Source organism: Aquila chrysaetos, chromosome 24 (assembly GCF_900496995.4).
Source record: "Aquila chrysaetos chrysaetos chromosome 24, bAquChr1.4, whole genome shotgun sequence".
In the NCBI taxonomy this organism is placed as follows: Eukaryota; Metazoa; Chordata; class Aves; order Accipitriformes; family Accipitridae; genus Aquila; species Aquila chrysaetos.
The window spans coordinates 3,459,534-3,483,671 of NC_044027.1; the positions used below are offsets into that span (position 1 = coordinate 3,459,534).

Consider the following 24,138-nt stretch of genomic DNA (forward strand, 5'->3'; position numbering starts at 1 on the left):
GCCCAGCCCGGCCCGGCCCGGCACAGCCAGCTATGCCAGGAATGTGCCGAATGTGTCGGGACTTGACTGCGAGAGAGGTCGGGGCGCGGAGCAGCCGATGAGTCACTTGGAGGGCTGGCAGCGGCGCGGTGAGGCTCGTGAGCTGGGGCAGAACCAGAGCTGCCGCAACCCCCTAACCCAGAGCCTCCCCGAACCCAAATGCCCGCGGGAAGCGTGCCGGCAGCGCTCTGCCAGGGTCCCGCGGCGGCAGCGGGGCCACGCAGGCTGGCAATGTCGGTGTTGCTCTGCTAACATGCCATGTCATGCCCCCGCACCCTGGGGTGCTGCATTTACGACTTTATTTTTCATCCGTGTGAGCGCACCCATTTGCTAAAGCACTCAAGTGAGAGCTGCCCATGAGAGATCCAACAGCGGAAAATTGGTAATTTAGACAAAAACAATCAAGAGCCTCTGCAGGGAGCGGCACAACCTGCAGTGGCTGATCGAGCCCAGGCTGGGGCTTACCCCCGCTCCCTGTCCTGGTGGGCTCGAAGGCGAGTAGGAATAGCAGCGCCCGACTGCAGAGCCCCGAGACTCACTGCCGGGAGCAGGGGGACACTTAATTTTGGCACCCTGCACCAGAGCATCGCTGTACCCTGCTCTGGGCTCCGCGCCCTCCAAGTGCTCCCAATTCGGGGTTGTTTGCAAGGAGCTTGTGGTTTCGCGTCCCGCGTGGGCGTGGGGAATGGGAAATTCAAAAGCCGTGCCCATATGCAAAGGGGCCGCGCACATCACGGGCACGGGGAGCCGAGCCCAGCCCCGCTGCCAGCAGGTCTTATCGGCCGCTGTGTCTGCGCTTATTTACAGTTCATTCCCATCTGTGTTTTTTTTAGCCATTTGATGGTCTTATATCATGATTAAAACCATCCCCACAGCAGCCCTCCGCTTTCCAGCCTGCGCGGGGTGGTGCCGTGCAGATGTTTGTCCAAGGCTATTTATGAGCACTCGCAGCCCGGACGCCCCCGGGGCCGCAGCCGAAGCTGGAGAAAGCGAAATGAGCTGCGTGTCGGTGTCCGAAAGCCGGAGCTGGGCTGCGGTGCCAGCTGGGCGTCGCGGGCTGTGAGTACCTCCAGACCCACGGGAGCCGGGACGAGGACAGGAGCTGAGCCCTTTTTGTGTCCCCTCTGCATTTGCAGGAGGACGCGGTGGCTGCTCCGGGCTGGCGGAGCCAGACGTGTCCCTGCTCCAGGACATGGCATGGGATGCTCCTGGGGCAGCGGGGGCCGGTGACACCGTCTGGGCTTGGCGCTGGGTGGGGGGGAATAGGGGTTTGCTCCCCAGGTGCCGTCGTGCCCCGGGGCTGTGCACCGGCAGAGCAGGGCTCTACCAGCTCCTGGCGACAGCACGGCCGGAGGTTAATCATTCAACTCCTTTGCAGATTGGGTAACGCGGCTAGTGGCAGGGGGGTGACAGGGACATCTGTCCATCTACTTCCCAGACCTCAGACTTAGGAACAGCCCCTGTGCCTCCTCTCCATGGGGATGGTGGTGATCCGGGCAACCTCTTGGGGACCGCAGCATGCGGAAGACCCTGGCATCAGGGCGCTGGCAGCACCGCGCGCCGGCTGAGCGGCAGTCTCGGGAGCCAAGCCGGCCCCCGGCACGGCCAAGGGAGCCAAGAGCCGCGGCTGGGTTGTAAACACGCTCGGATGAAGTTACAGCCATTGATGTTCCTTGGAAAAGCTATGTGTAGAGAGAGCTCCGGGACCCCTGAGCTAAGAGATCTTGTCCTGCCGGGGCTCCCGCACTGAGGATGCAATGGATGTGCCTCCGGCTTCCGTGGGCAGCCGTGGGAGCAGCCCCCTGCCCCGCTCCTGGGGGGGGGCTCTGCGGCTGAGGGGCTCAGCCCCCCCAATGAACGCTGCCGGCTGCCCCCAAGGATGGGGGAAAGCAGGGTCTCCATGCAGCTCCCACCAGGCTGAGCTGCTCACGGCTCGGCTGGATACAGAGGCAGGATACGGCCCTTGGGGCTGCACGGGAGCACGCAGGGCTGCTCCCGAGGCCCGTGGTGCCGAGGGAGCGGTTTGGGATGCATAGAGACATGATGCTGTGGGAACGGCCGTGGGTCCACGGGGGGTGCGGAGCCCCTTGGAAACCCCTTTACATCCCCGGCGGGTTGGGCTGCAGCGGCCTGCCGCACCGCGGTGCCGTTAAAGGGGCTTTCAGCGCGAGCAAAGGATGCCTTCCCATGCTCGTCCCGCAGCGGCGTGGTGCCGAGGGGGTTAAGGCTGCCGGCAGCTGCCGTGGCTGTTAATGATTGATACCAATGATGGTCTCCGTGGGCTTGGAAGGAAATCATCTATCCCGGCTGCGGGAGAGCCACCGGCTTGGCAAGCGGACGTGGGTGGAGGGGATGCGCGGTGGCACCGGTGAGTGCGTGCGTGCGTGCGTGCGTGCGTGCGGCATCGGCACGGAGCCCGGCCGTGGCACACATGGGCCATTGTCTGCGGCCGGTGCCCGGCGGTGGCCGAGAGCAGCCGGGGGACCCGAGGGCGGCCGGCGCGGTGACGGACGCAGCTGGATATCTGGCAGGCGCGGAGCACGGCAGGGAAGGCACCGCGGCGCCCGTCGCCGTCGGGACGCCGGTGTGATTATCATGTGCAATGGGTTAAGCAGGTGCTGAGGATTTGTTCCAGCAGGATTTCCCCAGCGCCGCTGCCATAATCCCTGCTCCTGACCTGACCTGGCTGGGGAGGGGTTGGGGCTGTGTTTGTTTGATGCCTCGTACCAGCGATTGCTCGGGACAGGTATTTCTGCCCACTGGAAGTGGTTTCTTAAAGAGCTTAGCAAGAGGTTTAAACCCTCCAGGTCTGGGTCCGGCTTGCGGCTCGGAGGCTGCATTAGTGGATCACCTTTGGAGGAGGTGTCGCAGCTGCCCAGGCACCTCCGTACCCCCCGGCTGGGTTTCGGCAGCAGCGCCGAGCCCAGCCGGGACCCTGCCACCCCAGCCCTGGGCCAAGGGAGAGGGAAGGTCTGCAGCCCCACAGTGGTTCCAGATTTGTAGGAGGCTGTGGAGCACGGGGGGAGAGGCTGAAGGATTGCATCCTGGTCCGATAAATGGTCTGATGTCTTGTGTCCGCTCACCCGTGCTGGTGCCCGGTGCCTCTCGGTGTCTGCCGCGGTCCGGCTCCAGATGCCGGCAGCCTCCCACCCCTCACCTCCGAGCCCCGCGGTCTGCATTTGCATGTCTCCATGACCGATTTCATCCCCGCTCGTCCCCTGGGGGATCTGCTCCCAGGCTACCCCGCGGCTGGGGAAGGATCCTTGGCCAGTGATGCCGCAGGAGAGCTGCCGGCTGCCGTGGGGCTGCCCCGTCCCTCGTGGGCACGGTGGCCTGGGGAGCCTGGCGATCCCGTGCACGTGGCGTTTGGGTTCTGTCCCCAAGAAGGGACGACGGAGTGGCATGGTTAAAGCAGGGGCCACACACTCAGTGCTGCCAGGGCATGGACTGTCACCTGCTCTGCCCTGGGTCCTGGACCACCCCGTCAGACGGCTGTGACACTCCCCAAACGTCACCCTGTGTATCTGGGATGCTGCTGTGCCTGCCCTGAACTCTCCATCTCCCACAGCAGCGTGTTTTAGCCGGGCCGCCCCTGCGAGCCATGCCTGTGATGGAGCCGGGGTTGCCAGGGAGATAAAACACAAACTCCCGGTGCTTTTTTGTGCTTTTCCCTGACCCCAGCTGGAGCAGGAGCGGGGGACTCGCCCTCCCCGCTGCCGCCGATGCTGGCTGCCAGCAGCCGCTTTGTTCTCTGGAAATCCCCTGACTTCCCCCTGCTCCCGGCCGTCCCGCTCCGCCGCGCCGAGGATGGCGGCGGCTTCTCCCACCGTCCGTCCCCACGGACCCTGGCCGGCCGGGACGTCCCTGCTCAGGGCCACCACCATCGCTCCTGCGCCAGCCCGGCTGCGTGGCGACGGTGACGTTGCACGTGGGTTGTGGGTTTGCGGGAGCCGCCATCTGCCCTTGCCGGGGACTTTGCCCTGGCTCAGCAAGGCCGGCACAGCAGCCCTGCTGCTTCCCAGCCGGATCCAGCTCAGGCTTTTCCGCCTTCCCTCCCGGCAAAGCTCCCACGAGGAATCGCAGGGTTGATGGCGAGAGCGCGTTCGCAGGAGCGGGTGGTAAAGCCTGGCCTGGCCGCGGTGCTCGCTGGCTTGCAGCCTCTCACACCGAAACCCTCCCGAGGTGCGTGGGGCAAAGCTCTCCGGCCAGAGGCTGCTTGCTCCGGGGAGGCTTTTTTTCCGGCATCGGTGGTGGGCGGCGAGCCGGGGTGCTCCCTGCCCGGGCATCGCGGTGGCAGCTGACGCGTGCAGTTTGTCACGGCGGTGAGGTGGCAGAGGGGACGGATGCTTGGACCAGCACCCTGTGTTTTGGGGCTGTTTCACAGCAGCGCCCAGCACGGGCGAGGGCAGGAGGCAAAAATTAACCTTTGCTTTTGCTTCCCTGGCCCCATCCCAGAAGCAGTTGCACCGGAGGGGGAGAGCGGCGGGCGGGCACCGTGGTTAGGGGTACGGGCGCTGCTCGGCTCTGCCGCTGTGCCGGCGCCATGCCGGGCGCAGGAGGAGGCTGTGCGTGCGCGGGAGCCTGGTTTCGTTAGCACGAAGGGCTGCGCTGCCTTCTGGCCCCCTGCCCCGATGGACGCGGTGCCGGAAATGCTTGCTCAGCTGGATGGCGGGGCCGGGATTAGGGCAGGGATGAGGTTATGGAAGAGAACCGGCTGCCGGTCCCTACCATGCTGGGAGCAGTGGGAGCCGGCCAGCCGGCAGCACCGCGGGGATGGGCCGGAGGGAAACCTCAGCGTGCGGCTCCGCACCGAGGTCTGGTTTTTGAGTCCCCACAAGCTGCTTTCATCCCAGAGGCTGATCTCGCTGCAAATCCGGCAGGCGCTGGGATTTCGAGGGCTGCCGGTCGGCTCTAATGAGCCCGTGGCGGTGCCTGGCCAGGCACGGGAGTGTTTCTTGCAGCTCTCCATCCCGCCTTTGCCTCTGTCTCCTCTTCCCCTCCAACCTTCTCTCCTTTCTCTGCCCTCTCCCAGGGCTGGCATATAACTGTTCCAAGTCCAGGGCAATTCGGAAACGCCGAGCAGTGTTTCCCACCGAGTTGCGGACCAGGCTTTTGGCCAGGGCCGGGGCTGGCACAGGACACCCCGCGGCCAGCTCAGCCCTGCCGAGGGTGTGGGGAGCGCACAGGGCTAGTTTTTATTTTTTCCTGCTTGAATCATCCAACGGGGGTTGAAGTAGCTGCAGTGATGGGGCAGCCCGGGGCCTCGCTCGGCAGAGAGCCGGAGCTGGGGACGGCCCCGCGCAGAGACGCTGGAGCAGCCGAGCTGCTGGCACTCGTCCCCTGGCTGCAGTGACTCCACCAGACCCGCTCGCGCTGCGCCTGCAGAATTTAATTTAAATTTTTTTATTTTTTCTTTCCTATTGCATCTCGAGCATGCGCTGCGCCGGCCCCGCGGGGCAGAGCCGAGCCCTGTGCACCCCCTGCGCCAAGCGGGACGGCCCCGGGGGTGTGGAGGGTCTGGTTTATTAGTGCATTAGAATGCATTTGCTCCTGCCCCGGGCTCCCCTTGCAAGACGGGACTTGGCAGTTTGCACTTGCTCATCTGAGGGTGGATTTTCTCTGCCAGCACCCTTGCAGGGGCCATGGGTGATGGGGTGACCCCGCGTCCCTTCCCGTGGGTGCTGAGTGCTGCAGTTAACTGGGAGAAAAGGGTTTTCAAGGGCTCCGGTCGGAGGAGAGGGATGTGGCTCAGGAGGAGAGGGAGAGGTGAAGAAAGGGCTAGAAAAACAGAGGAAGGAGGCCAAGGCGCAGGGCGTGTTTGGCCGGTGGCCACGCAAGCCCCTTGCTTGGGAGCCGCCTGGATGCTCGCCCCGAGAACACGGGTGAAACCTCCAGACGAAGGGTTTTCATTATCGCTTCGGAGGGGGGTTGCAGGCAGCCTTGGCCGCTTTCCTCCTCCTCCTCCTCCTGCTGCCTGCCGCGGTCCCGGGGTGGCAGAGCCCAGCAGCTGTGACGGTAACCCCTCCATCCCACCCGAGCTCCCCCCCCACCACACCGAGGAGCCGGGGCGATGGGGGCGGCGAGGCGCCTGCCGGAGGTGAAATTCGGGTTGGGGCGTGGGAGGACGAGGGGGTTGGATCCCCCTGGCACGCAGCCAGCCTGGGAGCCGGAGGGATGGTGTTAGCCCGTAGCGAGCGCTCGGAGGGGAGCCCTGCGGCTCCGGCATCGCACCCCGACCGGTGCAGCCCAGGCAGGGCCGGTGGGAAGGGGGTTCTCGGGCTCCCCGTAGCCCCCCTGCCTGGCTGCTTTGCTCTGGATTTAGTGCTTGGCAGGCTCCGGCGCCTGGGCGGTGAGCCTGCGCCTCCCCTCCTCCTGCCCGCTCGCCGCCCTCGCAGCCGCCAGATAACAGCCAGGAGCCCCGACGCCCCGGGGAGGGCCGGGGTGCGGGAATGGTTCCCATTAGCTGATGTCTGCTGCACGCTGGGAGGTTTTGGGGGCTGCTTGGCTGCGTCCAGCCGGCGGAGCCGGATTCACCATATGCTCTTGGAGAGGACCCCCCCCTGCACCCTGCACCAGCCCGCCGTGGGCTTTTTCCAGCCCCGCTGGTGCATCCCGCCTTCCTCACGAGGAGGGGTCCCGAGGCAGCCGGCCGGGAATCCTGCCCAGCAGAAGCACGGCTGGCATCGCCCACCGGTGCTTTGCGCCACGGCGAGGCGTGCTGGGGGCTCGCTGCTCCCGCACCCGCTCCCCCAGAGCCGGCTGCGGGCACCTGGATGCACCGAGCCCCAAATTGCTCCCTCCTGTCACTATTTCACCTGGTCCTTCCCCGCTGGGGTGACGTTAACTCTCCCGCACCCCCAGCCGCAGCCGAGAGCTGCTATAAAGCAGCCCATCCTCCTACCCTCCTGCCTGCTGCTGCTCTGGCATGGCTGGATTACACCCAGTGCGGCTCTTTCTCACGCCGCAGGGTGATGTGGGCACCCACGCAGTGTGCCGGTGACTGGGGGGGTCCTCGGGCTTTGCTCAGGGATGTGCCCCAGCCCTGGTTTGAGAGAGCTGGAAAGCTGTGACCTTCATGAGCTGTGGAAGGGCAGGGGGGAGCCAGGAAGGTTGTCCTGCTCTAGACAAACTTCAGCTTTGGGGAGGGGGAAGAAAAGCAGCATTGAGTGAAAGTTTTGTTCTTCAGTTATTGCATTTATTCCTTTCTCTTGCTCCTTACCTTTATGAAAAAGCAAGAGGGGGTTTAGAGGGTTTTTCTTTGATGGTTACCCTGAGGAAAAGCACTGACTCTTCTCCCCCACGGCTCTCCTGGGAGGTCCGGGAGACCCCCCCACCCCTGAGCTGCTGTTCGGAGCCCTGAAGTGTGTCTGCTTGATCGGCTGTGGAGGATGCCGTGTCCCTGCCCGCCCCCAGATACTAATGACTGTGAAATAGCCCAGCTGGTGCAGGGAGAACGGCGCCTGCTCTGGGCTGGCAAAGCCAGGGGTGATCCCGGGTTAGAGGCTCCCAGAGTGGCCCCTGAGCCCAGCACAGTCCCCCGTGCCACTGAACTGGGGTGACGGGGGGCGAAACCCTGCCACTGGGGGGGGGACGGTGCCTCCAGCGCAGCCGCGGGTAGATGCTGTGGCTGCTACCTGCAGCCGTCCGGCGCGCCCAGGAGCTGCCTTTCCCGCTCCTGCCACGCTGTCCCCCGGGGCTGCTGTCCCCAAAAGGGGCCACAGCTTCGGCTGACGGCTCCCCTTCCTCCACGGCGGCCACGCCACCGGGTGAGCATCGGCTTTGTCGCGTGGCGGAGGGGCTGGCACGCACCCGCGGGCCGTTGGGGGACCTTGACCCCCAGCTGCTTCGCTGCGGAGGGTGGTGGTGACCGAGGAGCGGGTGAGTTGCCGCTGCGGGGACGTGGGGACAGCCAGCGCCGGTGGGTTTGCCAGAGGTGCGGACGCCGGCACGAAGCTGGTGCTGCCCGCGGGTGTTGCGGTGGGCAGGTTTCTCCGTGCATGCGTGTCTTGCCCCGTGGCTGGTGGCCGGCAGCGTGCCAGCGAGGAGAGCAGCGGCGGCACCGCTCAGCTCCTCCATGCCCAGAGAGCAGCTCCGGCGCAGGGTGCCCTAAAGGGGTGGATTTAGGTGTTTGGGAGCAGCAATGCCGCCGCCTTGGCACATCCTCTGTCCGTGCGGGGGACGTGGTTCCCGTCCCTCTCTGCTCCCCACCAACCTCCTGGCGGGGACCACTTGTGCCACAGGAGCATCCCTGAGCCGGGCACTGGTGCTGACCCCGCTTACCGCAGGCTGACCGACTGGCATAGCTGTAAGTTCAGGGCACCGGTTTTCGGGAAGAGCAGGTGAATGATGCAATGGCTGGGAGAGGCCGGGCTGAGCAGCACCGCAGGCAGGCAGGCTGTGTCCTGAGGTGGTCCCAGGGTGCTGGCGGAGCGGGGATGCAGCGTGATGGAGGCCAGCTGGCTTTCTGTGCTCTGTTTCCTTCTTTGGAGGTTTCTTTGAAATGTCAGCGCTGCCTTCCCTCCCTCCCAAGGCATTATCATACCAGTCCTGATGTATTTGCATTCGCTTTCCGAAGTGCCGTGCCCAGGCGGAGGGTGGGTCATCCCGAATCCTGCTCCCAGGGCTCCCCACTCTTAACCTGCTGGGGTGTGAAGGGCTCCCCGGACTTTTGGGGGTGCTGAAGCCCCGTCGCTGGATGCTCTGCAGGGTCCCGTCCCCCCTCTGCAGCTGCTGGGTTGTTCAGTGATCGGTGCACGTGCCTGTCCTGCTCCCCAGGATTTTCTCTTGGTGTGACCTGGGGAAGGGACAGCGGCACGGGGCGGCGGGGGAACTGGGATGGTTTGGGGACAGAAGCAGGGGGAAGGGATGCAGCCAGTGAATCCAGGGCAGCGGCAGAGCTCATCTCAGTGCGGCTGCCTTCCTCGCCGCGACACCCCCCCTCCCTTCCCGAGCAGCAGCCCCCCGCACACCCACACCGCTGCCCTGCCGGATTGGGGGGGGGGGGGTGGTGGGTCCGGCAGCCCCCAAATCCTGCCTTTCTCGCCCTTCGCCTGCCGCCAGCTGCTCCCCAGCTCTGCACCTGGGCTGGGGGAGGCGGCGTGTGCAGCGCTGCCCTTCGCCTCTCCTCTGCGCGGGGACGCGGGAGCTGTTTGTCCCCGTCGCTCGCCGGCTGGCTGTCGCACACCGGGGCTCTCCAAACCCGGCTGCGCCGGAGCCCGCGGGAGAGCTCCGCCACCGCTGCTACCGGGAACGCCAATGCCACCGGCGCGGGGTTTCGGGGGACCGGGACACCTGGGAGAGGACAGTGAGACCCTTCGGCCGCTGCTGGCGTCCCCCTGCCCGCGTGGGGTTGCTGCCCCCGTGGCACGTGCCGTCGCCTCGTAGCGCGGTGGCAGGCGGCACGGGGCTGGCCGTGCCCACCGCTGCTATGGTGGGAGCCGGGAGCCGGCGCTGAACTGGGAGGGCCCCCGGCATCATGCTGAAGTTTCGGGCGGATCGGCGGGTGAGGTAGGACCCTGGGGTGGGCTGGTGGGGGCCGGGGGGGGGGGGGGCCGGCGGGCAGATGGTGGTGGGGGACCCTCAGCCCCCGGGCAGTGGCTGCTGCATTGCAGTGCTTGGGAGGCGATGTGAACTCGGGAGTTTCTGGAGCGGGGTCAGCCGAGGGAGCTGCTGCCAAGGGGTGGTTTAAAGGAGGTTCCCCGGCTGTTCCCGGGGTCTTGCCACGTCTGGGGGTGGCGGCAGACTTGGGGCGGGGGGGGAGGCACCGGGGTGGGTGCCAGGAGAAGCTGCGGGGGCTGCAAAGCGGGGTGGGTGTCCTGGGCTCGGCGGCAGGGCGGGGGGAGAGTCCAGCCTGCGGGAACAGAAACCTGCTGCGGTGCGGGGTCGTGGGCAGGGTTGGGGGGACATCCCCGGCTGGGGGGACACCCCCGGCTGGGGTTCAGGCAGGCTGGCGGGTCCCAGCAGACCCCCGCTTTCCAGGGCTGGCGCAGTCGGGGTGTTGCTAGCTTGGCATTTGGACCCTCCCCGTGGGTCAGCATCATGGGGGGCCTGGGACCTGCCCCCGCACCACCACGTTACGTCCCTCCAAAGTCACCTGCCGGGGGCAAACGGTCCAGGAGCGGCTCCAGCCCCGGGTGGCAGAAACCCCCTTTGCTGCTGTCAGAGCGTGGGCCGGGCAGGCTGTCTCCACAGATAACTTGTGTCGGTCATGGCACAGAAAAGCGCGGTGCTGGGGGGGGTTTGGGGAGCGAAGGGTGCGTACGCATTGCCCAGGTTTTTAAGGTGACCCCGAGCGAGGGGAGGGCTGGGGGAGGAGAGCAGATCCGTGGCAGGGTGCAGGATGGGACTTGCAAGGGGGAGCAGCTCTTGGCAGGGCTTTTTTTGGGTAGAAAGCGGTTAATATCTTCAGAGCCTGGCTGGAGCCCAGGTTCGGGGTGAAGTGTGTGTGGATGGGATGGTCTTGGCAGCTGCGTTTTCTTGCTCGAACTTCCCCTGTTTTGCTGACGTGCGGAGGTTCAGCGGCGTGCCGGGCTGTTGGTGTGTTGGCTTCACGGGTGGCCGGGAGCACCCGTGTCCTGGTGCCCGGCAGCTTTGGGAAGAAGGGACGTCGTGGGGACGGGGTCCAATGCAAACTTCTCGGGATGGAGCCCTGAACCTGTGGGTGCACCTCGTCCTTTCCTCCTGCCACAGCTCCAGCAGCGAGGGCCCCCGGGAAGCAGCGTGTGAGCAGGTTCCCCAGCCGGAGCAGCGAGGTGCTGGGGTGCCCGGCAATACCGGCTCTGCGGGATGGGGCAGGGGCAGGGACACGGCAAATGCTGCCAGCCAAGTCCTGCTTCGCTCCTCGAGTCCTGCACCGCCGGCGGTGGCCGCCTTTGGCTGCATCCCAGCGTCACCCCAGCGTCACTGGGCCTGATCCAGCTGCACCAGCTTGTGCTGGTGGGTCCTGGGCTGATGTTTGGGGTGCACAGCCCTGCGTGGCCAGGTGACCCTGCTCATAGCCTGACTCGAGGTGTTTTGTCAAATGGCTCTAAAAAACAGTAAAGCCGAAGGGGAGGATGTGACATTGGGGATGTCGCTGCAGGCACAGCCCAGGACGGGCCATTGCTGCTGCTGCTGCTTCTGCAGAGACTTCTTCCGAGTGGGGTTTATGGTAACGTCTGGGATGTGTCCAGCAGAAGTAACGAGGACTTGGCCACCAGAGACCTCGTTTCGGCTCCCAGCGAGGCAAACGCTTTCTGGGAAACGCCGATGAAATGTGCCGAGTGGATCTGAAGCATGGGGTTAGCGGGGGCGTAGGGGAGGGTGATGCTCAGGGAGCCAGCCCCAGCACCGGTGTGGGACAACGAAATGCTGGGGTCGGAGCAGCAAATGTGGTGCTAAAGGCAAAGGGTTTCTGAGGGGGAGACGGGGATGGGAGATGCTAACCACCGCCCCGCCGCTGTCTCTTACAGCCACAATGAAAGGCGGAACACGTTCCTGCACCCAGTGACGGGACAGGTCCCCGAGGACAACTCAAGACTTGACTTGCAAAAGTAGGTTGGCTCCCAACTCCCCTGGTTTCAGGGCCTGGGAGTGGGTTTTGATGGGGGACCAAGGTGGTCTGGGGCATGGGGGGCCAGTGCCCAGGGTGGGGATGCCAGGGGTCGGCTCCCGCGGGCTGGAGAAATGTAACTCTGCTGACTCAGCTCTCCCGTGCCGCAGACCAACCTTGGACATGTCAAGCAAAGCGGGCGGCAAGCGACCGGCGACCATCACCAGCGAGCCCTCCAACCACGCCATGGTGTCGGAGGTGCCCCCGGAGCGCCCCGGAGGCCGGGTGGGTGCCCGGAGCCGTTCGGCACGGCAGGCGGCAGCGGAGACGGGGTGTCGGGGGCCCCCCCGGGGACTGAGCGGCTCCTCTCCCCCTCTGCAGGCTTCGCGCTCCTCCCGTAAGGGCATCGCCTTCGGGAAGCGCTCCAATTCCATGAAGAGGAACCCCAATGCCGCCGTGACCAAAAGCGGCTGGCTCTACAAGCAGGTACGTGAGCCCCCGCCGTGCCGGGTGTCCCCCCCGGAGCCGTGCCATCCCCTTCCCATCCGCCTGCGGCAGCATCCCCTCCCCGGGTGGGTGCTGCTCTCACTGCCCCTCTCCCGCAGGCCAGCTCGGGGGTGAAGCAGTGGAACAAGCGCTGGTTCGTGCTGGTGGATCGCTGCCTCTTCTACTACAAAGGTACGGCAGCGCGTGCCCGCTCCGGGTGCCCCCCGCACCTCGCGGCCCCCCCCCCCCAGCAGGACCCAGCGGCCGCCAGCTGGGTGCCTCCGTGCAAACCCAGGCTGTTCGCAGGCTCGGAGCAGATTTTGCCAGCGTGGGCAAAGGGGGTCCGGAGGTGACGGCCCGCTGGGGAGCGGTGGCCGTGCGCAGCACCCCTTTGTGCGGGTGTTTGGCCCACCAGGGACCCGAGGGGTTAATGCCGGCGCCTTCCCCAGCCTCCCTGGCAGCTCGCTGGGCTCAGCCCTGGCAGCGCAGCCGAGGGCGGGCATGAATAATTGAGCAGGCTGTTGTGCGAGCCCAGCAGAGCCACGAAGAGCTGCCGGGGAGCAACAGGCAGGCAGCGGTTTCCCACAGGTGGCCTGCCCGCCTGCTCACCCACGGGAAGGGAGCGATGGGCTCGTGTCCCCGCAGCAGCTCGTGGGTCTCTGCCGGGGGGCAGCCGGGTCTCCAAGCCCCTCCGTACGCGTAACCGCTGCATTTGCCCACCAGACGAGAAGGAGGAGAGCATCCTGGGCAGCATCCCCCTCCTCAGCTTCCGCGTGGCGGCCGTGCAGCCCTCCGACAACATCAGCAGGAAGCACACGTTCAAGGTCAGTGCGTGGCTGCGCCGGGGCTTGGAAAAGACGGAGCACTGGGGCGGCGGTGATGCTCGCAGGGTCCCCGCTGCTCCCTCTTCTTGCTTTCTCGGTGACGGGGCGCGGAGCAAGCTGGGGAGAGGGGCGACGGCAGTAACCCCCCCCCCCCCCGGGGAAACCCTGCGCCCCGTGCGGATGTGCCTTCTGCTGGGGAAACTGAGGCACACGTGGGGCAAAGCAGCTTCTCCAAGGTCATCACCCCCTCCCCAGGCCTGAGCTGCTCCTGAGCGGTGCCCCCCAACCCGGGGAGGTGCTGGGTGCAGGGGCAAGCAGAAACGCTGCCCTCGCCGGCACTGCTCTCGGCCCTCTCCCTGCCCCGCTTTCCCCTTCTCGCCATCGCTGGCCTCCCCTACGACCAGCCTGTCCACCACCGGCCTGCTTGCGGCGGACTTTCTCTGGCAGCAACTCCACGGAGCCAGACCGTCGAGAGGGTGTTCCCCAGCTTCCAATTTTATTTTTTTTTTTTAGCTTCCTTTGAGTGGCATGCGAAGGAAAGGCAAATGTAATTACAAGGGGGTAGCACTTAATGAGTCGCTGCTCGTCAGCCTGCGCTGCCGTGGGTGTTGGAGAGGAGAGCAGCGAGAGGCGGAGGGCGGCTGCTGCAGCTGGGGCTCTCCCGCACCCGGCGGCAGATCTTGGCTCTCCCTCGCTCCTCAGAGCTGGGTCTGAGCTTCCCTGGCACCGCACGGCGCTTGTCGGCATCACCGTGCACCTTCAACATCACCGTGCGCCCTCACCGTCACAACTGCTCGTGCTGCCCACGGTCGCGGGTCACGTTAGCACTCGCTTGTTGACGGACCGATGCACAGGCTGCCTTACCCTTGTGTACGCTTGTGCAAAAACCCAGCGTGCACCTTCCCGCCCGTGAGCGTGGCGGGAGCTGGTGCCTGGGGTCCCCGCAGGGAGCTGTGGAGGAGTTTTTCCAATCTAAGGGATGGATTTTTGTAGCTGCCACCCTTAAGCCTGCCTTTAAGCTGCGGCTGAGCATGGTTTAGGGGCGAGCGTTGGCGAGCAGCAGCGGCAGCCAGGAGCCGCACGTGGGCTCTCCCGTGTGCCCTTGCCGATGCTGGCAGCCGGCGAGGTGTCTCTGCCTGCGGCTTCGGCAGGCGAGAGCAAAGAAGTGACCTGGAGGTGTCAAAATGTCTCTCTCGGTTTGTGACACTGGTGGGGAAAGAGCCTTGCAAAGCTGCTGCCCACGAACCGAGCTCTGCAGGCACGCGCCTGCCTTCCCATCTGCACCGCGAGGGTTTTGGGGGATGGTTTTGTTCAGAGAAGGGTAGAGAGGGTCCCGACGGCCAGGAGAGGTCTGTGCCGCAGCGCCAGCGCTCCTGCCATGCTGTGGCTTGACCCCGTGTCTGTGTTTCCTCCTCTCTCCGCGGGCGAGGATCCCCGGACAGGAGGTCTCTTCGTGCCCGTCCACCACGCCAGCACCCAGCCACCACCTAGGTAGTACCTTCTTGTGTTTCTGATGCATGCAGGAGGGTGAGGGACCCGCAGGCTTGCCGGCATGCTCCGCTCACCCCGCTCGCGCTAATCCAGGGGATGGATCGGTTTGGTTTGATGTTTTGCTCTGGCTGTAGAGCTTTTAGAGGCAGGAGTGCATGGGGGTTGCAGGAGGTGACCCCGTGCCTGGGCACGGTGGCTGCATGCTCTGGGGAAGGGAAAGATGGAAACCCAAGGGAGGGTTTTAATTGGACACCCAATTTTTTTTAATTTTTTTTTTTAAATTTTTTAACAGATTGAGCCCTGAAAGTCTTTCAGGGGGGAAAACCTCCTGCTTTCTCCTTTTTCTTCCTCCTCGCTGCCTCCCGTCCCTTTCCACAGAGGGGGAAGGTGGAAGCTTCAAAAAGGCCCTAAACAGCCAGACGTGCCTTCTGGCACCTTCCAGGTGGAGAGTGGGCACCGACATCTTGGACCAAAAGCAAACCTCTTTCCCCCCCAAAATGTTGTCTGGGCCAAGAAGCCACCTTCCCCCTAACCCCGCATGAATGATAACGCTCCATCCAGCGCTGCCGCTCTCGCTGGGATGTGGACCCTTCGCCGGCCCCGTGCACCCCGTGGGGACTAGTTCGATGCTGGGGTGCTGCAACCTCTGCGCCGGGGTGCTGCTCCTCTGCTGCGGGGCCCTGGGGAGGGCTGGTCCTGAGCATCCCCGGGGGTGACCACGGGGGACTCGTGGCCCCGGGGGGATCCCCTGCGAGGGGATGAGGGCTGGCGCTGGCTCTGCCTGCAGAGCCTTCCTCCCCCTTGGTGCCACCGAGGATGCACGTGGCTGTGAGGCTCGGGCAGGGGGGGGGGAATGACCGTGCCTGGCTTCTCCTGCGGCGGCAGGACCTCGTGTCGGGGTGGAAATGGAGCTCTCACCCTCCTGTCTGTCTCTCTCCCCACTTCTCTGCCTCCCTGCAGGTGACGGTGTGCTGGGTGGAGGAGATGCCGGCGAGTAACAAGCAGTCCCTGTCTCCCCAGGCCGAGCACGCTGGCATTCGGACCTACTTCTTCAGCGCCGAGAACACGGAGGAGCAGGAGTCCTGGATCCAAGCCATGGGCGAAGCCGCCCGGGTGCAGATCCCCCCAACCCAGAGGTCAGCGCCCGCCGTCCCCCCATGCCATCCCTCTCCCCTGGTCTCTTGGAGATGGGGTGGAGGAGCCGTGAATCGTGGCTGGGGACCTTCTGGGAGCATGAGGGTCCCTCTGGAGAACAGAGCTGCGGGAGAATTGGCCCCCCCAAGGCTGAGGGAGGGACAGGACGTTACCGGCCACCCCAGGGGCATTGCAAAGGGAAGGTAACCCTCTCTCCTGTCTCGGCACCCCCCAGGCATGAGAAGCCAGACTCCGAAAACATCCCCCCCAGCAAACACCACCAACATCACTGCAACGCCACTCACCGCGAGCACCCCAGAGCTGACCCCGATGCCAAGACCCGGGGGGAAGGTGACGGCCGTGGCTCGGAGAAGATCGAAAGGAAGTCGGAGAGGATGGAGAGCAAGAAGGAGCCCTTGGCCAAAGCCAATGGCATCGCCGGGCAGGAGATGCCCTCGGAGCCCAGCAGTCCTTACCCCGAGGCGCCTCGGGTACCGGCGAGCGTGGAGCGGCCGCCGCAGCCCAACGGCTGGCCGTACTCATCGCCCAGCCGCCCCGGCAGCACCGCGTACCCCCCACCCGATGGGGAGAGCGTGGCCCACCGCCGGGGCTTCGCCCCCCGCACCAACCCCGAGAAGATCGCCCAGCGCAAGAGCTCGATGACGCAGCTGCAGCAGTGGGTGAACTCGCGCCGGGGGGCCGTGCCCCCTGAGGAGCTGCGGAGGTGAGGGCTGTGGGGGGCTGGCCGGGGACAGAGGGGGGGTCCTGCTCCTTTTCTCCAGGTGCTGCCCCTCAGGTGATGCTCTGGGAATGTTTTTCCTTTTTCCGTCCTACTTTCTCCCCTCCTGGGGTCAGAAAATCTCCTTTCTGGGCTGTTCCCACGTGCCAGCTCCGAGCTGTGTGTGGGACACCCCGAAAAGCCGAGCAGGGTGGGTTTTGGAGGGGAGGCCACCACAGGATCCCCAGGAGGCGGGATGCCAGCCAGCCAGCTTTCCAGACGCTGGTGTCGGAGCTGCCTGCTCTAAGGCTGTCCTTGCCCACCGGGACCCCCAGATGCGGAGCGAGGGGCCAGGCAACCCCTTGGCCACCAGCCTGGCTCTCACGGCTCTCTTCCCCCCCTCCAGCCCCACCAGGTTTTACCCCGTGTCTCGCCGGGTGCCCGACTACTATTCCCCCTACTCGCCGCAGTACCCCGAGGATTACCAGTACTACCCGCCCGGGGTGCGCCCCGACAGCATCTGCTCCATGCCCGCCTACGAGCGGGTGAGCCCACCCTGGGCGCTGGAGGACAAGCGGCACTCTTTCCGCAACGGGGGCACCTACCAGCTCCGCGACTGGAAGGAGCACCCCGGTTTTGGCCGGCAAGATGTCCCGCTCTGGCTGCCTGGTCCCGGGAGGCAGCCGACCTACTTGGACGAGGTGGATGCAGCCTCAGGCTCTCTGCGACGGATGTCGCTGCAGCCCCGCTCCCGCTCCGTGCCCCGCTCGCCCAGCCAGGGCTCCTACAGCCGGGCACGGGTATACTCCCCGGTCCGCTCGCCCAGCGCCCGCTTCGAGCGCCTGCCGCCCCGGGGAGAAGAGATTTACGCCGACCCTACCACCTTCATGATGAGGCGGTCCATCAGTTCTCCAAAGGTAAGTGCCCGTCGGCGCTCAGGGTGCACGGGGTTGGAGGGAGACCCTTGCCAGGGATGTCAGGGCAGGGGTGCCGCAGCACGGCTTGTCCCTTCTGCATGCGCAGCCTGGCCTCAAAATGCCACCAAGTCCATGGCTTGCAGCAGATGATGGCTTTAGGTCCCCCCTTGCCGTACGGCAAAGCTGCCTGGGTTGCGGTTGTTCTGCCGCGAGCCCAGAGAGATGGGACAGGAGGAGATGGGATGGGGATGGGGTGTCCAGGGCCACCACGAGTGATGTGCTCCTGAACTGGGAGCACCGGTGTCCTTGTCTTGCCGCTGTGTGCCCCAAAGCGGGGCCTGACCCTGCTGCGGGGCCGGGGTCTGCCCTTGCCTGTGCTTTCTGGCCTCTCGCACACCTCTCACGTGTCTCTGGTTTTGGGGTGGGGGGTCTCCTCTCTTCTCAGTACGACTATCTGGGTGATAGACGGCCCGTCCCTGCGGGAATGTATCCGTACCACTACCCGGCATCCCCCACCGTCCATGACAAAATGGTACGTATGTACGCTGCTGGCACCAGAGGGGTGAGCCCCGGTGGACCGGGGTGCACAGAGCCCCCGGGGGAGGTGGGCCAGCTCGGGGGCTCCTTGCTCGGACAGCCGAGGAAGAACCGCTCCGCCCCAGGGGCAGCTTTGTGGGTCTGAGGTGGGCTGCTCTGGGGCAGGTCAGGACTGCAGGTCCTTTAACTGGTGTCTCTGGTGGCTCCCAGCTGTGCCGAAAGGAAACCCTTGTGGAAAGGCCCCCGGTTCCTGCCCTGCAGCCCCCAGGTTGCAGGGACAGTGGGACACCCTGGGACCCCCGTACGCCCTGTGATGCTGGCCCAGGCTTGTCACCCCCAGGGTGGTCCCTGGCTGAGGCTGGCGCGCACCCTGCACCTCTCCCCCTCTTGCTTCCTCACTTCTGGCTACAGCTGCTGCTTTTTCCTGCGCCGTGTTTCCCCTCAGAGCACTGAGGGGTTGGAGCCGGCGGGGTGAGACCAGGAGGTCCCCCCCGCAGAGCACGGTCCCCAAACCGCGTGGCAGGACCGGCCGTTGGAGGAGGGAGAAGCACGAGTTACCATAAGCCACCCATGCTGCCATCCATCCTCGCTAGCCGGAGAAGCAGGGGAAGGGCCGTGCCTCTTCCGAGGCACCGTTAGCCGGGAGGGAGAGCCGGGAGGAGAGCGGGTCTCCCGTAAGGCACATCCACGGCAGCTCTCCCGGCTCTGTGCCAAGGAGGTGCCTCGCTTCCCCGGCCGAGAGGTCTTTGCATTTCCGTAGCCTTCACCTAACCGCTTTGCTTCTTCTTTTATATGTTTTGTGTGTTCGTTTCTTGCCGCATGCCTGCTGGCTCCTGGTAGGATGAACTTTTAGACCTTCAGTTGCAAAGAAACCTAGAGTATTTGGACCAGCAGGTAGGCAGAGCTGGCTGCAAGCCTCACGCTGCTTACGTCCCCATGTGCCCTGTCCCCAGCGGCGTTCCCTTCCCTCCCAGCACAGCATCTCTTCCCCTAACATCCATCTTCACCCTTCTTGGCATTAAAGCAGCACGAGTTGTCGTTGGTTTGCTTCTTCCATCCTTCCCGTCTGCAGGGTTGCTCATTGCTTGGCAGAAAAATCCCCCTGACAGTGCGTTCTGTGTGGTGTGCTGGAGCCGGTTGGGGGGTCTTGGGGGGAGCCGGGGCAGCTCCCCACATTTCTGGGGCCTCGGGGAGCTGCCCCTGGAGTGCAGGGGGGGCAGCCGGCTCTGAAACCCTCCCCAGGTTGGTCTGCACCGTGCTGGCAAGCGGGTCACCGGTGCACGGTGCCAGCATGGCCATGCTGGATGGAGTGTCCTCAAACCCAGCCGTGCCTCCGGCATCGGTGCGAGCTGGGCTGCTGCGGGGGTCCCAGGCTGGTGCCCCCCACACGAGGGGTGGCCGGGTGAGCCGTGGGGAGACGGACGGGTATGAGGTGGTTTCGGTGACGCGCTGGCCCTGTTTGGTGCAGGGTGGGCCTGAGGTGCCCACCAGGACTGATACCAAAGCAGCGGCTCTCAGGTTTTTTGCATGCCAGGGGGTGTTTGGAGGAAAGCTGTGAACTGACTTCATCCCAGGAGCAGGGCGGGGGGAATCCGGCTGAGAGGGACCCCTGGGACTGGTGGGGTAGGAACCGCAGGCACCGGCTGAAGTCGAAGCCGGGAACAGGAGCTGTCGGCCAGTGCTGCAGCCCTGGCGCTTGCCTGCAAAAGCCAGGCTTGCACTAAGGGAGCTGCTCCAGAGACAATCTCATTAGTCTGCAAATCTCCATCGGTGCAGTAATCGCCAAGATCTGTGTCTGCCTTGGAGCAGAGCCAAGGACAGGCAGGAGCACTCACTGCAATAAGAGCTCTCTGGATTATTTCACAGCCATCGGCAGCAATGCTTGCTATCCGAGGCTCTTTAAAACACTCCCTAAAAGGGCTTTGCATCTCCTCCTCCTCTCCTGCTGACCTCTGGAGAGACTGATTCGGAGTGACGCTGTCAAGTAGCTCTTTTCAAACAGCTTGCTGCTTTATTTTCTCGCTCCTTGCTTGTCCAGTCGCAGGGACGGCTCCCTCGGCTGCACCCCACCTTGCTGACCTGCCCCCAGTCAGGGTTTGGTCCCTAGTTTGTGCTTAAAAACCGCTGTCACCCCTTGGACCTCAAGGGTCCTGGCCGTGGGGTGCGAGGGGCTTCCCTTGCGTCGTCCGCTCTGGGCTGCGGGTTCCTGCAGCGATTCCGCAGGCAAAGGCAGCGGGGAAGCTCCGGTGCTGCCGATTTGAGTGACCCCACCGTGCAGTACCAAGGGACCCTGAGGCCACTGCTGGCTGCACGCCCCGGCAGCGGTGCACCCAGAGCAGCAAAACCCTCTGGGTTGCAGGGGTATGAATGGTTCCCCCCCCCCCGGGGGGTTGGGGTCCGTCCCGCTTCCCTGGAAGGCTCGGCACGGGCTGCGGCTCTGGGGAGATACAGGCACGTTGAACACCATCGCGTCCTTGCCCTGCCCGGCAGCGTGGCCGTAATGTGCCATCTCCACAGGAGCACCCCGTTCCCAGCCGTCCCCGCTGCTCGAGGCTGCTGGGCTGGAGAGGGGGACGCTGCTGTCACCTTCTCCTATGCCCAGAGCTTGTCTGCGCCTTGATCGGGGTCACCCCAGCCCCGGCCCTGCCACGAGGGCAGGGCACCGAGCCGTTTGTCAGCGCAAGGAGCAGGGCCCGTCTGTCTGTCTGCTGGGACCACGCTGTGCGCTGCAGCCGTGGGCGTCTCTGTGCAAGCTTGTGTCTGTGTGTGCAGTTTGCTGCTGCCCAGCTCGGAGCTGGCTCAGTTTTATCTGTGTTTTCCCCTCAACAAAGTTTTCAGGGCATGCAACCAGCCCGGGATGCTCTTGAGTGCACAAAATGGAGCAGCAACAGCCTGGGGCAGCCGTCCCCACGTGGCTTGAGCCGCTGGGACATCTCTTGGAGGTGGCATCTTGCAGCCCGATGCCCTGAGGGCTCCTGGACTGAGCCGCCTCGCTGCTCCAACGGCACCCGAGCACCGCAGCACACGAGCACATCTCTGCTGACCTCTGAATTTTCCTTCCCTGTCTGCCGCAGATGAGCGAGAGCGAAACCCTGATCAGTATGGTGAACAGGATGGTGGAGACCTCCTCCCCTAGGGCTCAGCTCTACATGCAAGTAAGCCTCCGGCCGCGGGGCCGTGCATGGCTCGTGCATGGCAGCCACGCCAGCCGTCCCGCGCTCCATCCCTGAGGTCACCTCCTGCCATTTCCACTCATGCAGACTCCAGCATCCATGCGGCTCCGGCACATCACGCTCTCGGGGACTTGCTAGTCCATCACAGGCTTTGCTAATCCATCCATGAGCCATTAAAATTCAGTAAATCCTTGTGCCGAGAGCACAAGGTGGGGACGCGGCAGTCCTGACCTCTCATCCTTGTTTGGGCTGGACTCGGGTGCTTTGCTCATCCTGTTTGCATCCTGTGTTGATGAGGCAAGGAGAAGGTGTGAGATGACTTAAAGACAGGAATCCAGCCCGAGGCTCTTAAACCAAAGCAACAACTCCCATAACAAGGAGAGGAAACAGCCTTTTACCCCCGGAGGCTCTGCCTCATTCTCCTCCCCAGCCCTGAGAGGGCTGCAAAAGCATGGGGATGTCCAGGCTGATGTTGGGCTGCACCTCCACGTGCAGGCAGGTCCCATCACCTGGGAACGTGTCTCCGGGTCACTGCAACCCACAGCCCATCGTGCTGCGAGCCCCGGGCAGAGGGGTCGTGGGCCCCCGCCGTGCTGCCCAGGGCATCTCCTGGCTGTGCGAGCGTGCAGCAGCCGGGCGATCGCTGGGGTTTTCTGATGAGAGGAAGGTGCCTGTTTCCATCTGCTGTGTGTGGGGAGCAGGGACATGCTGGAGGGCAAAGCTGGAGCTGCTGAGATGCTCTCGCTGGCTGGGCTCCCTGCCCGGAGGCAGCAGCATCCCCATCGGCCAGGCTCTGCCTGCAGCTGCGCTGGGCATTTCCCAGGTTCAGGTCTATTTGCATTGTCCTATAGTTTTAAATGGCTCTAAAGCAGCGTCTTGCTTTCTAGCAATAATGATCCCCTTCTTCCTGTCTTATGCCTTTCATCTCAAGATCTTGGAGGCATTGAATTGTTGAGGTCCCATTAGTAATTTAGATTTCCAGGAAAGGAAAATGACTCACAGAGAAGCCGGATGGTAAACAGCCCCTGATACAGCCGCTGATTTATAGGTGTTTCCACTCTGCTAAGTGGGATTACAGCTTAATCTTTCTGCCTTTGTTTCCCTGCCTATGAAACGGTGGCAGTTATACACCAGGCGGTTAATGATTCACGAGGCATCTCTTTAACTCGGCTCTTGGCATCCCGCGGAGGGGTTGTCTCCAGCTAATTCCCGTGGCTCACCCAGCCGACGGGCACCGGGGCTGGGAGCAGGGAGGGAGGTTGCGCATTCATCCGAGCCGCCGGGCAGGGCCAGGGCGAGAGCTCCAGCACCGACATCCCGCGCTGCCCGCGGCACCCGCTGCCTCCCGACCGATGCCGGCATCTGCCCGGCCGTGCCGGCTGCGGGGAGTGCTCGCCGCCTCCAGAGACTCGGCTCTCGCCTCTTTCCCTGCTCGCGGGGATGGGGGAGAGGGGCTGGGAGCTGCCTCGCCTTCCCCAGGGGCTCCCGGAGCCGGGCTCACCCCACGCTCTGCTTGCAGGTGACACCCTTCCCGGAGGCCTACAGGGAGACGCTGCACGCTTACAAGATAAGCGAGCAAGACACCGATGTAAGAGCAAACGCCTGCCCTGCATGTCCCCTCTCTGCCCTGTGCTTTTGTCCCTGTCCCCCGCAGCAGGTCTGCTGTCCCCATAGGGAGAGCTGTGCTGAGGGCTCCTGCCCAGCCGGGGTGGGACCTGGTGCTGTCCCGAGCGTGGTGTGTGCTGCTCGGGGACTAAATCCTCCGCTGAGCTTAGCTGCTCGGTCTTGCCCCATGTCCAGATTTGGCCCATGTCACCCTGGCCGGGGCTGAAGGCCCTGCAATGAGAGCAGCGGGCTGGAAACCCTTCCCAGGACCACGCGTTGTCCCATCAGACCAACACTGTGGGCTGTGTCCTGGCTGCATCCCTTCTCTCCCAGCTGAGCAAGGAGTTGTTTGCACGGGTGCACCCCACACACCCCATCGCTGGGCTCTCATCCCATCCTCCCTTTTTCTTTCCCTCCCGGGGACAGAAGCTGCTGGGGAAGCTCTGTGAGCAGAACAAGGTGCTGCGGGAGCAGGAGAGGCTGGTGCAGCAGCTCCGAGCGGAGAAGGTACGTGGTGGGCAGCTCCAGCAGCCGTCCTGGGATGAACGTGGCTGCACGGCGATGGCCATGCCCAGGCAACACCTTCGTGGTGAGGGAGGGACATGTCCTGCTCTCTCGGGGACAGCTCAGCAGGGGCGTTTCTGAGCTGGGGGAGATGCCCTGGCCTTGCCACAGTCCCAGGACTGCCCGCGTGTTAATGGCCTGTTAAGGAGAGGGACTGTACCTCCTGCACCAGCCAGGCTCTCACGGCTGCATTTCCCTCCCGTGCCCCCCAGGAGAGCCTGGAGAGCGCGCTGATGGGGACGCACCAGGAGCTGGAGATGTTCGGGAGCCAGCCTGCCTACCCGGAGAAGCTGCTGCACAAGAAGGAATCACTCCAAAACCAGCTCATCAATATCCGCGTGGAGCTGTCACAGGCCAGCACGGTAACGGGCTCCCCCTCCGCTTCGGTCCCTGGCTGTGGGACTGTCTCCCCCACCCGCAGAGATCTCTTTTCTCCCTTCCTGTTAAAAAAAAACCAAGAAGGGAAATCCCCCCGGCTGGCTGGGGACCCAGACAAGCCAAAGTCCCTCAGTGGGGACAAAGCAAATTAACCCTCGTGGTGCTGAGCTGGCACACGTGCCCGGAGCTGTCTTAGCTCCTGCTTCCTCCTCTGGCTCCCCGGCACTGCTGTGCCCGGCATGCCGTCGGCACCAGGAATTCCCATGGGCACAGCCTGGCTGGGGCACAGCAGAGCTTGTACCCCCCTGCTGCCACCCCTTCCCCAGCTCGGGGGGGTTGTGTTGGGCGCAGCATCCTCGTCCTTTCCCGGGTGCTCCCACGCTGCGCTGGCCAGGGCTGCTGCCAGCCGGGGGAGAAACCTGCCAAAGACCCCCTAACCCACCCACCTTTCCCCTCCCCAGGCCTTGGCAAATAGCACCGCCGAGTACGAGACCCTGGAGAGCGAGGTGTCCGCCCTGCACGACGACCTCTGGGAGCAGCTGAACCTGGACATCCAGGTGAGTGGAACCCCGCCGGCCCCAGGGTCCCCCCCACCATCCCCGGGGTCCCCCCGCTAACCCCGTGGAGGTGGAAACCCCCTGGTTCCGTCAGCCCTCTGCTCCCCCCAAGAAGCCAGTTTGCAAGTGGCTGCTCCATGCTCAGCCCTCCCTGCAAGGGCAGAGGGACTGGGGACCCATGGGCA

The 24,138-nt window shown here is 64.6% G+C and overlaps 1 protein-coding gene across 16 annotated transcripts in view; it reads left to right on the forward strand.

The window, feature by feature from the left end:
* PLEKHA6 (pleckstrin homology domain containing A6) overlaps positions 1-24,138 on the forward strand; it is a 48,504-nt gene that overhangs the window by 16,213 nt on the left and 8,153 nt on the right. For 4 of the 16 annotated variants that reach the window (XM_030000386.2, XM_030000393.2, XM_030000384.2 and 1 more), the window contains 14 exons: positions 11,490-11,570; positions 11,740-12,055; positions 12,175-12,247; positions 12,779-12,879; positions 15,331-15,506; positions 15,740-16,228; positions 16,629-17,139; positions 17,585-17,671; positions 18,517-18,570; positions 20,751-20,831; positions 22,369-22,437; positions 22,881-22,961; positions 23,231-23,380; positions 23,858-23,953. In XM_030000386.2, the coding sequence (XP_029856246.2) occupies positions 11,753-12,055; positions 12,175-12,247; positions 12,779-12,879; positions 15,331-15,506; positions 15,740-16,228; positions 16,629-17,139; positions 17,585-17,671; positions 18,517-18,570; positions 20,751-20,831; positions 22,369-22,437; positions 22,881-22,961; positions 23,231-23,380; positions 23,858-23,953 (2,271 nt within the window). In that variant the 5' untranslated portion in view covers positions 11,490-11,570; positions 11,740-11,752. The other 12 variants (XM_030000394.2, XM_030000387.2, XM_030000388.2 and 9 more) reach the window with 12 other exon arrangements.